The sequence below is a fragment of the Chelmon rostratus genome, chromosome 5 (genome assembly GCF_017976325.1).
Source record: "Chelmon rostratus isolate fCheRos1 chromosome 5, fCheRos1.pri, whole genome shotgun sequence".
Lineage (NCBI taxonomy): Eukaryota > Metazoa > Chordata > Actinopteri > Chaetodontiformes > Chaetodontidae > Chelmon > Chelmon rostratus.
In genome coordinates, this window is record NC_055662.1 from 7319236 (window position 1) to 7338898 (window position 19663).

General features: G+C 43.8%; 1 protein-coding gene across 1 annotated transcript in view; it reads right to left on the reverse strand.

Annotated features, from left to right (window-relative positions):
- The window catches only part of LOC121607097 (tight junction protein ZO-2-like), a 77950-nt gene extending 63889 nt beyond the window's left edge, over positions 1–14061 (reverse strand). The window contains exon 1 of the mRNA XM_041937772.1: positions 13851–14061. Within this exon, the coding sequence (XP_041793706.1) occupies positions 13851–13910 (60 nt within the window). The 5' untranslated portion in view covers positions 13911–14061. The remainder of the gene's footprint in view (positions 1–13850) is intronic.
- Positions 14062–19663: the final 5602 nt, after the last annotated feature.

The following is a 19663-nucleotide window of genomic DNA, read 5'->3' on the forward strand; positions in this document are numbered from 1 at the left end:
TGTACCTGCAGCATGTGGACCTTTTCCTACACTACCCATCTCTCTGCAGAATTCCCACATTTGTCTATTTATTCATCATTTAGAGACTGATTGTGTCAAATTGTCTTTATAGCGTGTATCTCCTCAAGTATGACAAAATCAACCACAGCTGGCATGTGAGCACAGTGCGAGGCGCTCTGATGGCAGTCACAGTGTGGAGGGTTGTAAATGACTGCAGCAGGCGGAGGCACAGCGACGGGTCTGAGTGCAGCGCTGGAGGCTGCAGCCACCTGACTCACTGAGGAAGCTACGGCGTCTTCACCGAGATAAATGATGCTGCTGCTATTTATACATTCTCCTCTCGCTGCACCTGCAGTTCTGCATATGAGTGAGTGTGTGTGTGTGTGTGTGTGTGTGTGTGTGTGGGCGCGCATGTGAGGCCTGAGGGCGGAGACTCACTACAGCAGCTACGTCTACTCTACTCACATATTCATTCATGTATTCACTTCCAGCTGACCAAACTCAGATAACTTCGTGCCAATTAGGAGATGAGACGATATCTGACTGCTTCCGTGAGACGTGTTGTTCAACAGGACAGTGAGACTGGAGCTTGTGTTGATGTCTGTGGACATTTGGGCATGTTGCTCCACATTACTTTACGATATTGTTATTGATGCTAGTTGAATTACTGAAATCAAACCTGTCACACACCTGTGGCATTAGTAGTTCCACAAACTGTTTTTAAATATATAAGCCAGGGGTGCACGATCGTTATCGGGCCGATAACAGGAAATTATGACGTCATTCCGATAAGTCCGATATCATGACGAACAGCCCCGATAACATATGTGTTTTTGTCAGCACGAGAGTGCCTCGCTCCCACTATGAGACCCGTATGGCCTGCAGTGAATGCTGCATTCATGTGACGTTGGCATAATCAGAAAAACTCTTTCTTACTGGGAAAAATCAAGAATACCTCCTCATGCCAGAAAACAACTCGATAACTCGGTCATAATTTTGGTAGTTGCTGACTTGAATTAGCATTTTTACACGTTACACATAAGGAATAGAAACATGAACTTAAAAAGGCCGGCCGAAAGAACGACTACCAAACGAGGGAACAGGGGAATGTACGTTACCCCTTGAATGCAGCACTGCGTGCTTATGAAAACAGAGTTCAGACTTCTTCAAAGTTTCCGAAGAAGACAGTTCGCTGTTTATTCGTGACGAATGTTCCAAGCGAGTTCCACGAGGAGGGAGAAATTGCACAAGCTTTAATACTTCAAACCTGGTCAGCCACCTGAAACATAACCACCGCTTTGACGGAGTTTGGAAAGCGTATGAGGACGGCCGGCGCTAACATTAGCAAGGCAGCCGCAAAGAAGCCACCGGGACTGACACACGTCGGCGAGGCTTTCGAAAAATCCAAGACATTTGCCAAAGATGACCCACGGGCTAAGGTTATTGAAGATTTAATCATGGACATGATGGCGCTTGCCTTACTATTGACTGCCTTTATTCAGTTTGTTTGCATAGATAAGTCTAAGTAAGGGCTAATGTATCTTTCTTTAGAATGACATAGAAGCCCGACGCAAAGCGGTGGGGTTTATTTCTCCGTAGGAAACTGCTCACTATACGTTACCCCGCTTAGAACACGGCTTACTACTAAAGCATTCAATAATGTGACATAAAATAGTGATTAAAACACATTTTATTGATTTAAAATGAGCCTACTCGTCTGTCGCATCTCTCACTGCGCAGCGGCTCTGAAAGTAAAAACGTACGTTGCGTAGCAACCGCCTCTCACTGCGCGCTGCTGTTTTTGGTTTTGTTTGTGGTATTGTGGTGTGCGTTATCGGTTATCGGTATCTGCCTTTAGGAGCTGAAAGTTATCGGTTATCGGTATCGGTTTTAAAAAACAGTTATTGTGCATCCCTAATTTAAGCCTTTGACCTGTTGGAAGTTTTCATGAGCCATGAGACATTTCTCTCATCAAGAAGATCTCTTATCAAGCGTTGCAGGCTCAGTTCGACCTGTCAATTATTACATGATCACCTGACAGCGATTCTAATCTTTAGACTCCACAATCATGGGAATTTTAAGCTTATGTTCCAAGTGTGGCGACAAACAGAATGCAAATTAGGTGTGTCTGCACAAGCTAGGTTGAAGCTAATAAACTGTCTACCTGAGCACAAGGTCATACTGCTTTTCTGAAGGAACATGATGCCAGAGTGGGGGTGTGAATAGTCTCCACTAAAGGTGCTGCAGTGTGTTTGACAGCAAATTATGCTGACGATCATTTACAGACGGTTGATTGCGGCTACATCTCTGCTCCTGTTGATTATGTTCAAGATTTGAGAGCTAACAGGATTTCAAAACTCCTGGCCCAGCCTTGTGAAAAACACTCCTTTCTGTTTATCTGCATATTGCCTAGCAACACACAGTGGCAGAAGGTGCAGGTACTAAGGTTCAGGAACTATATTTATGACATCTAAAACAAGAAAACTGAGGTTAACATTTGTTACACAAGTCTATGTATAACTCATATTTATAATTTGGCCACATTGAAATTCTTTGTTTGAAACACATTTTGTCATTACAAAGAGTGCCTAATGTGTGGATGAAAAATAGAATAAGTAAACAATAATAATAAAAAAATACAACTAAAACAATTCGATAAGAACATATTCAGAATTTAACACATTTGATGTAGCACAACATTTCACAGTTTTTTTAATCTCTGCTCTTCTGCAGGACAGCCTCCAAACACAGCAGATTTTTATTTTCTCAAGTTGATGGGAGGTATAAACTCCTGTTTGATGTGTTTACTACACCCCCCCTCCACTACAGCAGAGGGCAGGATGCACCAGCTTGCGTGATCTCATGTGACTCTGCGAATCGCGCCTCCTCACAAGGCGACCTAACATGTCGCCTCCCTCATTTAATGTGTTGACCATATAGCATTGTGTTGACGACTGGTTAAGCAGGTTATACCCATGTTGTGCGTTCCAGTGGACTCCCCCCACGTCATCCATTACAGTCACTGCACACACAATTCGTCGGGTTTGTCCCTCACTTAAAATCTTACTTGCGCACTTGAAATTCTCCAAAATCTAAACACACTTTGTCAGTTTATAAGCTCCTCCTAAATAAAACTAATGACATCTTATACAACAGTCCTGCAACAATCCCCCCCCCCCCCATGAAGGTTAGAAAGTTCAGTTTGCGTTAAAAATGATATATAGCCGACCCAAACGGGTATAAACAGGGTGGACAAAATGATAGAAACACCTGTTGGAAACACCTGCAATCCGTGCAGTAAAATGCAATTTTCTCTTCCCCCCCCCGGTTTCCAGGAGCAGAAGTGAGTCTAGCCATTGTTCTGTTTCTGACCTCAGAGCAGCTTCCTCTGCCCTCCTTTCCTCACACACTAATCACACACTGGTCTGCGGAGGACAAATGAACCATTGAACCATCTCTGCTTCCTTAAATATGTGTATGATATCATATTATGACAGAGGGCTCTGTTTCCTCTATCAGACATGTCTGTTATGTTTAAGGAAGCACTACGAGAGAGCATTCTGGAGACAAGACTTCACTGATGATATCACACACACACAGCCAGTGTATTCAGCAGCTCTCTAAAGGGCTCTTCCTGTTATTTCTCAGTAATTACAGCTTCATTTCTCAGATTAACATCCCTGTCACGACAGGACAACACTTTGATTTCGACACAGCTTTCAAGCCGTGAACTGCAGAGCTGCACATCTGTGAAATATGGCTGCTGGGAAAAAATATGACAGCTGCTGACATACCAGTGTATTCTTAAAAAGATGATCTTCATCACAATTTTGACCTGCGGTACCATTCCAAGGCTCTTTGCTTTAACTCGGGAATCACTTGACTTCAACTGATATTAATAGTTTTACTCTGTGAAAGCATTATGTTGGTGCAGAGACTTCTCAATAAAAGGTACAAAGGACACTTCAACAAGAAAGGTATAGTTGGGAGATAAGGTGAGTTATTTACTGTAGTTTCAACCTCTCTAATGCAGATTTTGGGAAGGCCATAGTCGGTCCTACAGTGCTACTGTTCTACACTACTGTAGGCTGCCTTTTCCATGAACTGCAGCCTGTGTACTTGAGTTCATTGTTCTGTGCCTGTACAGTTTGTGTTACTCTTTTGTTGACAGGTCTGTTCACACCAGACCTGTTTGGTATGTGAAGATGTTTAGTTCACTCGTTTGGAAAAATGCCATTCAAACTCCAGTGGCATGACGTGACTGCACTTCAGTTGGGAACATTCTTGTGATTCAGTTAAACCGTCCTGGATCAAAGGTATACTTGTTATTTTTCTCCTCAATAGCAAATATATAAACATAATATTAATGTCATACAAAGTAGACACCAACAGATAAATATTGGCCTCAAAAATCAAGTATTGGTTGGGCTCTCTCTTTATATATTTTATTATTTAAGGCCTAGGCTGTCTAATGGAGAGGGCTCAACCTCTGTGGAGCATGAATCTCTGTTCATTTTAACAAAAGCAAAGCAAGTAGTTTTTTAATTTTGCTCTTGACAAAAGGTCACCATAGACAGACAGACCGACCGACCAACAGGTCAACCATGGTCAGACCTGACAATGTCACTGAGGACTCTGTAAAGCTTTGTTGATGCATGACGTAGCGTCCCCTCATGAGGGTGCATGTGCCAAAAGCGACGTCATCTTGTGTCTTGCATCGAGCAAGTTGTAGCAGCGAGTTAGTGCCTCCCGATTTTTGAGACTTGGTGCCGACAGCACAGATGGCCTTGGCCACTTGTGGAACATAACATTAGCTCTTTACAATACAACTGAGTACGCGACTGCCACACATACTGATAAAAGCAATTAAATTTAGAGGAAAAGTAATGAATTACACTCGATCAACCAGTGGTGTAACTCCATCACTCACTCAGCCAATCAGGGACAGACCTTCACATCTATAGGGCTGGTATGGGCTTTGCTGCAGTCCAGCCAAAAACATCTGTTTACTTTTATTGGTCAATACCATCAGATCTGTATCTATATCTTTACTGACCTCAAAAATGATTTAGTCCCATATAAAGACATTAATGAATTCTACTAAGGCGTGAAGTGGATAATATAAAGCTACTTTACATATGAATTGAACCTGTCCAACAACATGACTTTAATATGTAAACGACACAGCAGTGTGTGTTTGTCACCACAGAAGCTGTACAGTCGTATTTCACACTGTCAGTGGTGATTTCATAGCTAAACTCTCAACTGGATGAGCTGTGGGAACAACAACAGCATGACTCACCAGTCCCTTATTTACATATGACACACACGGCAATTTATGCAGGTGTGGCAACTCCTATTAAAGGAGGGTGGTACATGCAGTTCAGAGTGGATCACAGCAACATATCTGATGTGTCGACAGGACTCACCAGAGGCTTGTTTACACTTACATATACACAGCGAACACAGCTCTGTTCACAACCTCCTGTCAGGTCCTGTGCCGAGATCCCACTGCTGATAATCATGACATGATCATATTTGATGTCATGAACGAATGATAATTGAGGGCCTGGGGCGGCAGCGCTGGTCCTGTGGGATAAAGTGAGTACTGTGTATCTTTGTTTTGGTCCAAACAGTGGTTGTGGTCTTGTTTTGGCCTCGGGACTCAGGGAGTGGTGAGGTGGAAACACAGGGAAAAGGGGCTCCCGCTGCAGGAAGCAGCCTGTAAACCATCACTCCCTGTTCCTGTCATTCCACAGATAACGTCTTCTTAGTCATGTTCACTCACAGGAAACAACAATCTGTGGTGGAACGCACGCACACACACGCAACACACACACACACACACACACTGACCTGTGCTCTCACACACAGGCAAATGTAATGTCGCCCACATTCAAATGTCCACACAAAACCAGCACAGAGCAGCCACACTGCACTCACAGCTGCTGTTTGATATTGTTCAGTTCAAATAGTATTTGCCAGAGGTGATATACATGCTTGGAAGCCTTGGAGTGTCTCATTAGGAGAGATTTGACTTTGTTTGTTTGTGTGAACTCACATCCAGTAGCTCCCCAGAGACCCTAATCTCAGATCTCTTCTCCTCCAGTTAAACTTCAGTTAACAAAGATAAATGTGAACCTCAAAAACACAAACCTCCTCAAACAACATGAACGTAAAGTACAGTGATGAGACGAAGAGTCAACAGTCTGAAGCTGCACACACCCGTCGTTTGATGCCAACATCAGCATGCCAACACGATCACAATGGCACGACTGACATGAGGAGAATTAGCATGTATGTTTACCATTTCACAACGCTAACATTTGCTAATCTGCATTAAACACAAAGTGTGCAGTGTGTAATGCAGAGGCTGATGGGGATTTTTTTTTTTTTTTTTCAAATGAAAAACTGTACACTTGGTGGTGTTTTTCCAGGAAACATCAGAAGAGCAGAGGCTTCATCCTGTGGGCGACACGAGTGTCCATACAGAATGAATGACAATCCAGCTAATAGCTGTTGAGATATTTCAGCCTGGACTAAAGTGGTAGATCAACTGACTGCCCGACAGTGCCAACCCTACAGCCACGTGGCTAGTGTGGCTAATAACTATTATTGGATGATGGCCTGCAGCCCATATTATTTACCATACAAACTGTGCTGCCAAAACAACAATGGAGAACGTGCTTAGAAAGTCAGTGCTTGTGAGTGTTCATCCAAAGACACAACAGTAAACTGAAAGATTCCTTTTCTTTTCTTTTAATTGCTGAAAAAAACTACAAAATGCATTTTTCTAATGGAGTTTCCACCCATAAGTGACATCTAGCCTGAGGCTGAGTGCAGAAACAGATGGTGTGCAGTAACAGTGTGCCTTAACAAAAACTGATTTAGCATCACTGCTGCTTACCGTTCCTTGCTTTGGGGTAGGGCTGCCAATGAATATTATGAATTCAAATTTACATTTGACTTGTAAAAAATTCCATACATTTGATTGTGAATACTGTGGCAGCTGCATGGAAAGCACTGCATGACAGACAGGAGTCACAAAACCAGTTTCTATCATCCAATAATAATAGTTTTTTGTTTTGTTTTGCTTTACCGGGAAAATCTGTCATATTTACGTCTATGAAGATGTTTAAATGTAGATGTGAAAACATCACTTTCCCCCGCTGCTTCTCTGATGTCCGCCCTCTCTCTAGCTCTCTCCCTCTTTGGTTAATTAAGAGTTCATTTCAACCTAACAGAATTAGTGGCGATTAGTGGAACAGTAAAAAGACAAACCAAGAAGCTTTTGTTGAGTTTTATTTTGTTTTTGTCACATTTGAATTAAGTTTGTTTTATGATGATGAAATTACTGTTTTTGTGAATGGAGTCTGGTGGCTTTGACGAGAGTGATATAATGGCTGTTTCTGGTTAAGCAAAAAGGATCTTACTCTATCAAAAAATGTATACTCTGAGCCTATCAGTGGCAAAAACAAACACTTTTAGTGGACGTACATTGATGGAGGGATTACATTGCTGCCCTTTTTGTGGCTGCCGGCTGCTGTGCTCTTACTAAACACTGGAAAACTTCACAAATTGTTGTTTCCAGTAGACACTTGGACAAAAAATAGGGTCATTTTTGGTCCTACTCTGTGGTCTATAGTGTAACCCTCACAGCTACAACCAGTAGTGACCATCCATGTTCAGCATGTTTACAGCCAACTGTTTCCACCCCCACCAGATGAGCTGATTTAGAGACAACCGTGCAAGTTTAAAAGACATAAGGTCCCATTTGTTAAGCTGTTACTGCATCACCAACAAAAACAAAGACAGAATATGATGAGGGTCAGTGCAGACTGTTAGCTAAAGCGTGTCAGCCTGGTGTTTGACATGCAGCTGCGTTACTTTACATTTTCACTACATGTGGGAGAGGACAGCAAGATAAGAATTTCACTGAGTGCCACTCATTCTCTCTGCTTATGACAACAAAGCTCTGAATCTTCTATCGTGAATGAATCCTGAGTGCCTGAGTGGTGAAGTAAGCACCACAGTCATCCGCACAACAAGTTGCCTCAGACAGGATATTTTAAGTATGTCAACTGATCTGAGGGGGTGAGGGTGGGGGCTGGAATGCTAAAGAAAGGAAGCGTTTTTGTTATCAATTGCAATAATGGGCCAACACTTCAGTCCCTAACACTGGAGTACATGGCATCAGTGGTATGAACATTTGCATGTGTGTGTGTGTGTGTGTGTGTGTGTGTGTGTGTGTGTGTGTGTGTGTGTGCACTGGTATTCGTGACTGGCAGTGAAGCAGAAGAGCTGAGGTAGGCTTTGCTAAGTGGCATGTCATTAAGTTGCATGCGCCAAGCGTGTCACTCCCAGTGGGCAGAGATACTGCCGGCTCATCAGCTGAGGACAAGCATGCCAACACTGTCCCGCACAGGCTCATCAGGTCCACCCTCAGTCAGAGGCTCAGTCTGTGCTGCTGTGGACACAGATCAGTTGAAAACAGCACTGGAGCACTGCTACCATGAGAGCTTATGGGATTGCAACTGTACACAGTATTTTCATATTCAGCAGGTTTATAAGGTACTTGGAGGTCAGCTTATGGCAAATAAAACACAGAAATCCCTGCTCCAGCATACAGCAAGAGTATTCACCACATTTTCACATCCTCGTGACGTAGGACCACTGGAGCCTGACTACTTGTGCTCTTGGTCAGAAACCAGCAGGGCTGGACTCTGAGTCGCCAGTTTAGGCCAAATATTTGGCTGTTAGGGTCACAGGGCATTTTTTTATTTTTACACCATCCACTCCTCTCACAGCTGACTGAAAAAACTTAACTTAAACTTATCTGGAATTTTTGTGAAGCAGTTCATATGCCAACAAATCAGCTTTTTTTTAAATTGATGACCTATTTTTGGTCCATGTTGGGGTGAAGGTCCAAAACAATTGCTCTAAACAGTTGGACATTTTTAGAAACATGGTTTTGCAATTTTACCAAGAATCATAAGAGAATATTATATATTTGATCTCTTAGTGTTCAACATAACACATCCTGGAGCATAACACATCCTGGACCTACATTCAGGTCTGCAGGCCCAGGATGTGTTTAGCATAGCTTAGCACAAAGCCTGGAAGCAAGGGGAAACTGCTAGCCTACCTCTATCAAAATTGGAAGAAATACACCTTCTAACAGCTTCAAAGCTGTTTCACTTGACTAACCTTTACTTTTCATGGAGGTGTCTCCATGTCAAACCACTGTCTGTTTCTAGTCTACTCTATTCAAACTGATTTCATGTGTGCACACGCACTGAACACCCTGTCTATGTGCTCATTTTCTACGCTTTGCATGCAGTTCAAGTCCGGTACACACGCACAGACCAGCACTGCACCAAATGTGGTCTTCCCTGATGTTAGCTTGGGTTTCAGCAGTGCACCACGCCCTTGGCCTCCGAGGGCAGCACCAACAAACACTAAACACAGACACAGAGAAAGGGAGCGAGAGGGCGATATAAAGACACACACAGGAATTTTATCAGTCAGCCACTCCCAGCAGCTGTCCGAGCCCGTGTGGTACGATTCCCAGTGGTCAGGGAATATTTGGAATATCTTGAAACTTTAAGGAGTGCATTCATACAGGCAAACTCCTCAAACACTTCAGGGAACAGGGGATGAGGTTTCTCATCTGGACCCCATTGGGACCTCTGTATTGAAGTTGCGCAAGTCTTTACTAACATGAATGCATGATAGAGGGCAGGGCTGTGCCTCCTGCTTCCACATGCAGTCACATGAAAGAGCGGACACTAAGTTAAAGGTCTAACCCTAGGTTGACTGGAAGACAAAAAAAGCTGAATATAATGTGAAACATTTACATGAAACAACAAGGCTCAGAGCCTGAAGGCTACTGGAAGAACGAAAATATTGACTCCCATCAATTTACAAGAGTTGGAATTTGCAGGTACTTCCTTATTTGTTTTTCACATTGAATGCATGTATCTTTCAGCTCAGGTAGAATACACAGATGAAGAAGATTACATGAAAATTGACCCATTCTACACAACAATTAACTCAGATGGTACAGACTAGCAGAATGTAAACAGCAGCAGTATTCACGTCCAGCTTGCTATGCCAAACTTTGTGCCATAGTTGAGATGTTTTGATGCAGGGAGGATCAGAGAGTGGAGTTTCATAACTCCAGGAATTCAGAGAATCACAGAGTGAACTTGTCTGCTATCTGAACCCGTCATAACCTCAGCCTGCTGTCTGCTCTCATTGCCACTGGACTCATGCTCATTCATTTGCCTTACATTTTATCGAGAAAAGGCTAGAAAGGTGAGCTAATTCAGGTGAAATGGTGGATGAAGACACATGGACAGGGACTGTGAGAGTGGCAGGTGAGCGTTTGTCAGAGCGAGGCGAGGCTCAGCTGAGCTGTGGCTCACTTGCTTACAAGATAACATTCACAGCCCACAGCCTGTCTGATTGTGTCTGCACGCCATTTTGGCTCCCCTGCACACTGGTAATGTTGACTGTCTCGATTTCACTTGCAAAAACCAACCCTGCTTGAAATAACCGGTGAGAACAACTGGAGTATCAACAGAAACTGTCCTGTCGTTAAGATTTGAAGCAGAAAAACTCTAGTCAGATTGATGTACACTCTGTTTTCATATTGTTGTTTGGTATTTTAGTAATTATATGCATTAAATCATTGAAACTTAAGATTTATGAAACCCTGATATCAAACCCTGGCTGTAAAAGTCTACTAAATCATTTGTTTACAGCTAAATGTAAAACATTTTTTAGCTAAAAAAAGAACATTTTTATTCTATTTTATTATTCTAACAGTTATTTTTTAACATTAAATGTACCGAGGATCTTACAAACAAAGCCACGTGAAGCCTTGTTCAGGGCCTGTGAGCTCCAGACTCCCGGCTCCACACGGTGACATCAGGACGAGAGGAGCTCGTTCTACAGCCACAAACAGCCTCAATCTTTAAGAATCGTCCCAATGTGAGCAGTCTAATTATAGAACGTCTTTGTGCGTTGCACTACAGGGTGGGGTGAGGAGAGGGAGGAGGGGTGTGTGTGTGTGTAGAGGGGTGGGGTGGGGGGTTAATGCCCAAATCTGGTCCAAAGCCCCGAGCACATCTACCATCACTTAGGGATTACTGTTAAGACACAACTGCAATAAACACACACTCTAAAGCCACCCGCTGGGATATCAGACATTCTCGCTGTTAAAACGCTGAACTTCAACCACGTCTCAACTTAAAGTCCGAACAATCAGATACGAAGCACCCTGGGGTGCAAAGCTCAGCAGGCCTGCACTTTCACTGTTTTCTGATTTATGACTGAAAAAATTAATTGGTCAAGTTGGGCGACTTGCAAGATTTTGCAAAATTGGAGCAGTAGAGGCTGAGAGTATGGCTCAAGCTGCAAAACTCTAACTCTAACATTGCTATACCGGACCTGCACAGCTTCTAATGTTTCCCCCTCCCTGCCTGGGAAACGAATGAGCTCCTTTCACAGCCCTCAGCAGCAGTAGAAAATATGGATGCCATCCTCCATTTGTGCTGTATGTCATTCTGTCATAACAATGTGAATATATGCTGCGATAAAGCACGCTTTCAGCCGATGGACAGAATTCCCACACAGGACTGTGTGTTATTTGCTAATCCAGCAAATCAAATACTTTACAAGTCGAGGTTTAATTCAGCGGTTCCCAGGCCGGGGGTTGCATCACTGTTTGACTGTGCCAGTGAGTGAATGCTCTCCCTGTTCACCGTCAGCAGCTGCGTTAGTATGAATACGTCACTCAGACCGAACTCGGCTCTCTGCTATTGTAAGAAAACTAAATGGGGTTGATGAACAGACCCCACTGAATCATGGAAGTACACTCAGGATACTTAGGAGCTTGATTTTTTTTTGGTAAGGTGATGATGGCTTCCAGTAACCTGTACACATGATGATACACTTCCCTCCCTTTCAGAAAGGACAGGACTCAGCTGCGTTCATGTTCCAGAACACAATAAGGTGCTGTGCTGGATTCAGTTTGTCTGTGTGAATGTGTCATGGCTAGATTAGACATGGCTCAGGAACAGGAGTGGATTTAGCTGATTAAGAAAAGCAGTGGATTTGGGTTCAGTAAAGTTCAGTATTAGTCACTGCTGAGTTTCTTTTCTAAACTTAGATGAGAAGCACCTCTGACAATCCACACAGAAACTCTATCGCAATTCATTCATTCAAAAAGAGTAAAAAAACACAAACACAAACGTTTGGATGAAGCTCAAAGCATTCCAGGAGGCTCGTCCATGACACTGACTGCTTTCATCTCTCCCACTTCAACTGAGCTTTTCAGTGTTTGCTTAAAATGACACTTCGGCTGCTTTCAGCTGTTACATGTCACATGGCATTGCAACTGCTTTCAGTTTTCTCTCTCGAAAACTGACGGCTCTAACACTTGATCTGACATTGCTGAGTCTGTCAGTGCTCACACGGCGACAGACACCTCACTGCTTGGAACTCACACCTTTCAACTATCTCCAGGCCTCACACTTCAACTGATAATCCAACAGCTTTCAGCCTTTACACACCAAACAACAGTTCCTCCACCTCCATCTCTTAACTGAGAGTTTACGCATCAGCTGGCGCTTCATAATTCCTTTTTGGACTTCCTCGTCAAATGATGCGCCAAAGCCTTTCAGTGCACTCGCTCACACTTCAACTACTTCTTCTACTTCGCTTCACTTCTAAACCTGAGCCGAGGCACACTGTGTGCATGCATTCATAATGAAAAGCAGGATTCAGGGCAAGATGTTAGACGACCACGGTTGAGAGGATTGGAGACTTTCATATGGTCATTAGTGTGTGATCATGGAGACTGTAGTACAGCGCGCGCACACACACACACACACACACACACACACACACACACACACACACAGCTCCCAGGCTCATCATTAAGGATGACCATTAATCTGAACAGCCCCTCTTCTTTTGCACCCAACCAGCCAGACCAGAGGGAGCCTCAGGGGGATGCGCGTGTGCGCGCACACACACACACACACACTCACACACACACACACACACACACACACAGTCAACCTTGACCTACCAGCAGAGCTGTTTGGTATGATCATCACCTCTCTGGCACAACATGAGGTTAAGTTACGTGCTTCAAATATTTAGTTTACGTTCCATTAAAAGACAAAGTGTTTTCTTATACAGAGAGCAGCTACACCTCTGAACAGTGTCGCCAGGCTAAAGAGTCCTGCAGTGAAAGTACAGAGATTTAAAGGAAATGGAAGAGAGAAAACATGTCCTCTCTGTCCTGTGCAGGATTAAACCTTCTTCTGTAGTAATTTCACACACATTTAAGCTTCACAGGGGGCAACAGCAGGTTAGGGTGCTTTTCACAAAGGCGGTATAGACCTTCATTTTCCTCACACATATGTTTCCCTTCTGTTCTACAGATTATGTTCTATGACCTTCTAATCTCCGGAGAACCACAGATGTCAGTCTGGACGAGATTACAACCACCGCATTTAGGCGAAACTTCTGGCACTTTTCTCAGGTTTCAGGCCGATCAACAACTGCGAACAGCAGCAGAGTAAACATTAGCTCAGCTCTGTGACGAGCTTTTCTATTGGCTCTCCTGAAGCACAACAGGTGTACTGACGGGATGACCATTGGCTGGCCAACGTGCGCTTCACGGTCACTTCCAGCGGCTTGGAAATGACGCACATACACACTCCTGACACCCACAGTCGGATGATTTCACTAACCGTGTCCGCGGCGGGGTGAACTTCCTACACGTCGCCCAAATGTAACGCGACACATGTCAAACACAGTGAAGTCGCACTTACTCCGACATTTTCGCTCTTGCTCGGGTACGAGGCCAGTCTCCCGCCGCCTTTCACCGGCATCCTGCGTCTCCTCGGGTCGTCTGAACAGGCGCTTTGTCGTCGCGGTCAGAGCCAGAGCCGTGTGGATTTGGACGGCGGTTAGCGCGGTGGCTAGCTAAATGAAACATGCCTTTGTGACAGCCAGGCCGGCTCCGCCCTCCTCGCAGGCGGGCAGACGGGCGGCCGTTCCTCCGGGCGGACAGCCTACCGGAGCCAGCAGGCTCAAAGAGGGAGGTCCGTCAGCCGTGGGCTCGCTCCGCCGCTACCACAGGCCGACAATCACGGAAAACCACATTTCCTGTTTCCTTCATTGGGAGCATTGTTTTTCTGTGCTGCTGGAAATAGCAACACGTAGTCAGGCATCCCTCTGAAAGTGTGGTGAACACCGCCGCTGTGAGGGAATGAGCTGTAACTTTGTTTACTGTGGGCTTCACCAAACACACAACACACACAGAGGGCTGATTTCCTGCTGAAATCCAGCACGTGAACTACATCTTGTACTTTTCCTTCATAAGGAAACTTCTTCCTGTCCACCAATCACAGCTCAGAACCGGACAGTACAGTCCTGCCACTCAAACTCATCACAGCAGCAGCTGCTGAACTGTAAAACCAGCTGGTGGAGCCTGTTCTTTTGTTGAACTCGTTTCAGGTGACAAAAAACGTTTCAGGTCATTAAATTCGGCTGATTAGTTTTTGTTTTTCACACTTGAGTTGTGTGACAGCCATGGCCTAGAGGTTGGAGAAGCAGCTTGTGACCGGAGGGTCGCCAGTTCAGCTCCTGTGTGTCTCACTGCATGTTGCATGTGCATGGGTGAAATGCAGAGACTAATTTCCCAGTTTGGGATTACTAGAGTGAATTAAATTTCCTTTTTACTTGTGATTTCCTGAGCGTGGCGCTTGAGGAAAGGTCAAAGGGGTCACCAGAACGATAAGACTCTGTGGAGGATTCTGAATCAAGGTGTTCGGCTGACGAACACTTCAGGCAGCCTGTGGCGACGCTGCCAGTGGCACCAGAAAGCACAGCTGGGAGCAAAACTTTGTCAGAGATATACTGTGTGTATAATGGTCTCACTCTGAAAGCAGTCTTCCAAGAGCCACATTCGAACCACGTAATCCATCATCACTGTCACAGTTCACCACTGTGAGCTGATCATCATCACCAGCATTATCCCCTCCATGATGACATTATGATAGCGGGCCCTTGTATTCATTTCATTTTAATTTTAACAGTTTTGTACATAGAGTTCCTTTGCTGCCAATTATGCATCAAATGACTCCAATTATTCCCTTTGCCTAATTCCTTTTTACATCAGCCGACTGTCTAAAGTTCATATTTTAGATTATTTCACTACTTTTCAAAAAGCCCTTGTTCTTCCCTTAACTGACTACATTTTCCAATCTTGTTTACACATACACATTTATTATCAAATCCCAGAGTATCATTTAAAAAAATCTACAAATGAAACTATTTCAAGCTTTCTTTAAGCTTTTTCACTTGAATTCTCTCAACAATGATTAGATAAACAAAATAATGGATAGCCATATGACAGTGTGAGTGTGTAAATAGTTACACCACTCAATCAGCTGCAGTGAAGTCCATCCAGTGTCTACTGATCTTGAATTTCCTGGAAAAATGTACGAAACTCATCAAGCGTGGCCTGTGATGTAGCCAGGCCTATGAGTGTGACTGTGTGTGTGTGTGTGCCCAAACAAGTGGGCCTGCCATGTTTCAGACAAAGCCCTCCTTTCAGTCTAAAGATAGTCCCAGCAGCTGAGAGCTCCACCAGTCAAACTCCAGCATCACTGTCAGTCACAGAGAGGCGGCGACATCTAGAGGCTGCTGAGGGAAACACACCAAACAGCAGGATGAGACACACGAGAGCACTACTGCAATATTATTATTTGAAGACAAAGGTAGCAATAACTACGGCGAGTGACTGGTGAAAAGTTGCTATCACACACACTAATGAGCAATAGAGTCCTGTGGCTGTGCATCCACACTAATATGCTGTGGGACTGAACAGCCCCAGCAGCATTTACACCATCCTCCTAAACAGAGAGGCATTATACAGCTTCACCCGTAACATTAAAGGATTGAGTTACTTGATCTTAAACCATTTTTCTTGGCGTTGGAGCAAACATTTTTTCTACTGTATGATTAACAGATCTCATTCTTCATTCCAGATTTCCAGATTTAAAGATAAGGATATTTTCGATGTCTATCTTTTAAGACTGAACATTGTTGATGCATCCCAGTATTTGATTCACTTGTTTTTCTTTATTAGCTTCTTGTAGGTATTTATAAACATTTTCCCCCATGGTTTATGGAGACCTAATTCATTTTTATTATCTTCTTTTATTTTATTTTCCCGATTTGCAATTTTTTCAATGCAGTCATTTGTATGATAATTGTTTTGATCAATGTACGTGACTCACTGCCCTCAGGGTTATCTTGTTCTTTTCCAGCCCTTCACCCAACACCACACACTTCAGCCACTCTGATGACGCTGCCGTGCTTTCACTACTCAGTGACGATAACTCACACCGCCTAACAACATTGTTGTTCCCACGTGACAGAGTGGTGCACAGATAAGCTACCATCAGCTGAATGTTGCTCAAACAAAAGAACTGGGCCCTGATCCCCCAAAGCATCTGAAGACTAAGATGATAGCAAAGCCTTAAGATGCTTTTGAGAAACGCGGTTCTTGTTATTGAGCCACACTATACTGAACCCCACCTTCATCCAGCTCAAAACAGTTGAACACATTGAACACACACACACACACACACACACACACACACACACACACACACTTCCAGTGTCCTAGAATTGCAATGTTTTTCTCCCGTCTGTCTTTCAGAGATGTGACACTAATGGCAGATGAATCTTTCTCCTGCCAAAACTGACTCACTGACGGAGGCTGATGAAATATGTTGTGACAGGCAGAAAGAGAGAGGGAAAAACAAGAGTAATTCCATATTGCACAATGCTACACCGTGAATTAGTCATGTGGCTCAAAAAGCAATTTAGCAGCACAAAAATATATATATATTGACCAATGAACTGCTACCACAGCAATACTCAAATTAATCGTATTGATTTCTGAAATGACAGCAAGCCCTCGACTGTGTTTAGGTAGACGTTCCATGATGTCTCAGGGAAAAGTGGCAGAGGAGTACGGGAAACAGTTTGATTTGTCCTCTGGGGATAATGAATATCCTGTTATTAGATGAGAAGTCAGCGTCAGTGTTGGATGGACGGACCGACACACGAGGCTGCAATACCAACACGGCAAAGTGGGGAACTACCCTGAGGACCCTGATCCCCAGAAACCCAACATTCAACTTGCTGAAGTGAAGATGTATACCAGTACCACCAAAGTTTCCTGTGAACTACAGCAGGTTTCTGTTACCACCTAAACTTGCCTCTATCTCACAGTTTAGACAAGGATATTAAACTAATTAATAAACAGAAAAAAAAACAATTAACAGTGCAGACATTTACACATTTTAAGTTTCTTTTACGGTCATATTTTCAGTGTAAATGTGACGACGATGCTTGCCATTTGATATTGTGTGTCACTCTTTAGGACGTTATTTGGCAGAATGTGACACACTGACATGAAATCTGTCTGTAGCTGCTGAGTCACCTGTTTGATCTGCATTTGTATATCTTCTCCCATACAAATCAGAGGTGTAGCTGACGCACTGAGCATCACGCTGCACTGTGTGCCGATAAACAGTTTGTGGCGCGGTGAGGTGACGAATTAAAACTGAGAAGCGAGAGAAGGTTATTGAGGTGTCATATTAGAGATGAGGTGCTTTGTGTTTACAGATTCACCGTCGACAGAATATGAATCAGTCCCTTACATGGGATCATGATGCAGCTGGAGGGACACCCGAGCAACGCTTCCATCCACAAACTGCTTTTATGTCCCGGCTGACATTATAGTTGACTGCTTTTGTCCCTGTCGTGCCTGTGCACACTCACACACTCGCTCTGATTAAAAGCCACATGACCTAAATCATCAGAACTTTGTTAACTGTATGACTTCCTATAGGAGGAAGGCAGCCTCCAGGACGACAGGAAAGAGAAGATGAATGGAGCAGATGGTGTCAGTGTCTGTGCTGACCATCACTGGACTCTGTGCCTATCAATCATATACTGTGCTCACCTAGTTACCCTCTAATGCAATACTTGCCACAGATTGCTGTAACAAAGGAAACAGTTATTAATGGTTGTGACACTTGTGCTGTGTGCTTTTACTTGTCAGGTATCAGCCTGGATAGCATCACCTGTATCCAGATGCTACTGTTGTCTTGTCAGCTGTGTTTCCAGTTCTCTCTTAAGGAAATTAGCGAGTGGCTGCTCAGGAACTCAGTTTAACTCACCATCTAACAACGTGCTGGTTTGCACATCAGATTATTTGCTGCTGCCCTCCAGGCTCGGCGTTGACAGCGGTGGGGAGAGAGGCTGTGTGTGTGAAGTGCTGAACTCATCACACATCTTTTAAAGTATGTATGACTGCAACTGATTTTTTGGCTGATTTTTGGGAAAGTGTGACAAGTTGCAAACCCATCACTGGCATATCATCACCTTATAAAGTCATGAGGGTGAACATGTTAACAAACCACATCCAGCAGTCACAGAACATCATTCTCATTCATTTGGAGTTGTGTTTGTGTCCACCTGATGAATGTAAGTCCAATATTCACAATCCTTTTGTCCATCTGTTTTTGGTCTCTAACTAATCTCTGGAGAAAAATATCTGTCTCTCTAGCGTCTATGTTCACCAGCTATTCGCTTCCTGCGCCTGTCTGCTGTTTAGCGCTGAGCAGGTAGCATACTGTGGCTTTTTAGAGCTTTTTCTGCTACTGGAAATAAGGTTGACGAGAGCCATGAGTGTGAATCACAAAAACAGTAAAGCAGCATCCATAAAACCCCAACAATGAGCTACAGTTTATCACTGCAAGGCAACCTCTTTCACACTGCACACAGTGACGTGAGCCAAAACATATGTATCACTAGAAGCTGGCGCTGGACATGTGGGCGCTGCTTTGGCCAAATGCTAGTCAACATTGTCGGCTATTGTTTCCCATGTCGAGCCAAATCATCTAATGTGAAGCAGGTTTGTTTTGCTTTTGGATAATCAGGAGGAGTGAGGTGGATAATGACGACAGGAAAGAGAGGAGAAAGATGAGCAGGAGGAGGAAGAGGAGCACGATCAATGCATGCAGGAAGGTGAAACCTGCGAACGGGTAGTCTGGCTGCGACCCCGGCACACCGATGCAGCACAGGACTGTCTATCGACCAAACAGACATGTGGGAAGGTTACAGTGGTGACGGCAGGAAGCACGCTGCACTGATCCTGCTGCACAACCTTTCAAACCTGCACGTATACCGACACACCTGTATAACCCCAACTGTGGATATAAAGGTGAGTTAACTGTCTGTGTGATGATAGTGTTCATCCATCACATTTTCAAATAAACTAAAGAAAGAGAATTCCATTGAAGCAGTTTTTTGCTCATTCCTCCTGTTCATACTGACCTTGAAGAGATCTCCTCCGGTCGAGCTTTAACTGACGTTACGTGCAAAATGCAGGAAGTTAAATTAGTTCAGACAAATCAAGTGTGTTTCTTATCTTCTATGTTTCTGTCTTTAGTTCTGGGTAAACGTACAGTAGCTGTCTCATGTTCACTTCACTTGCTTCATTTTAGTGCACAGCAGTGATGCGAGTTTAGTACATAAAATGAGAAACATGAGAATCAGT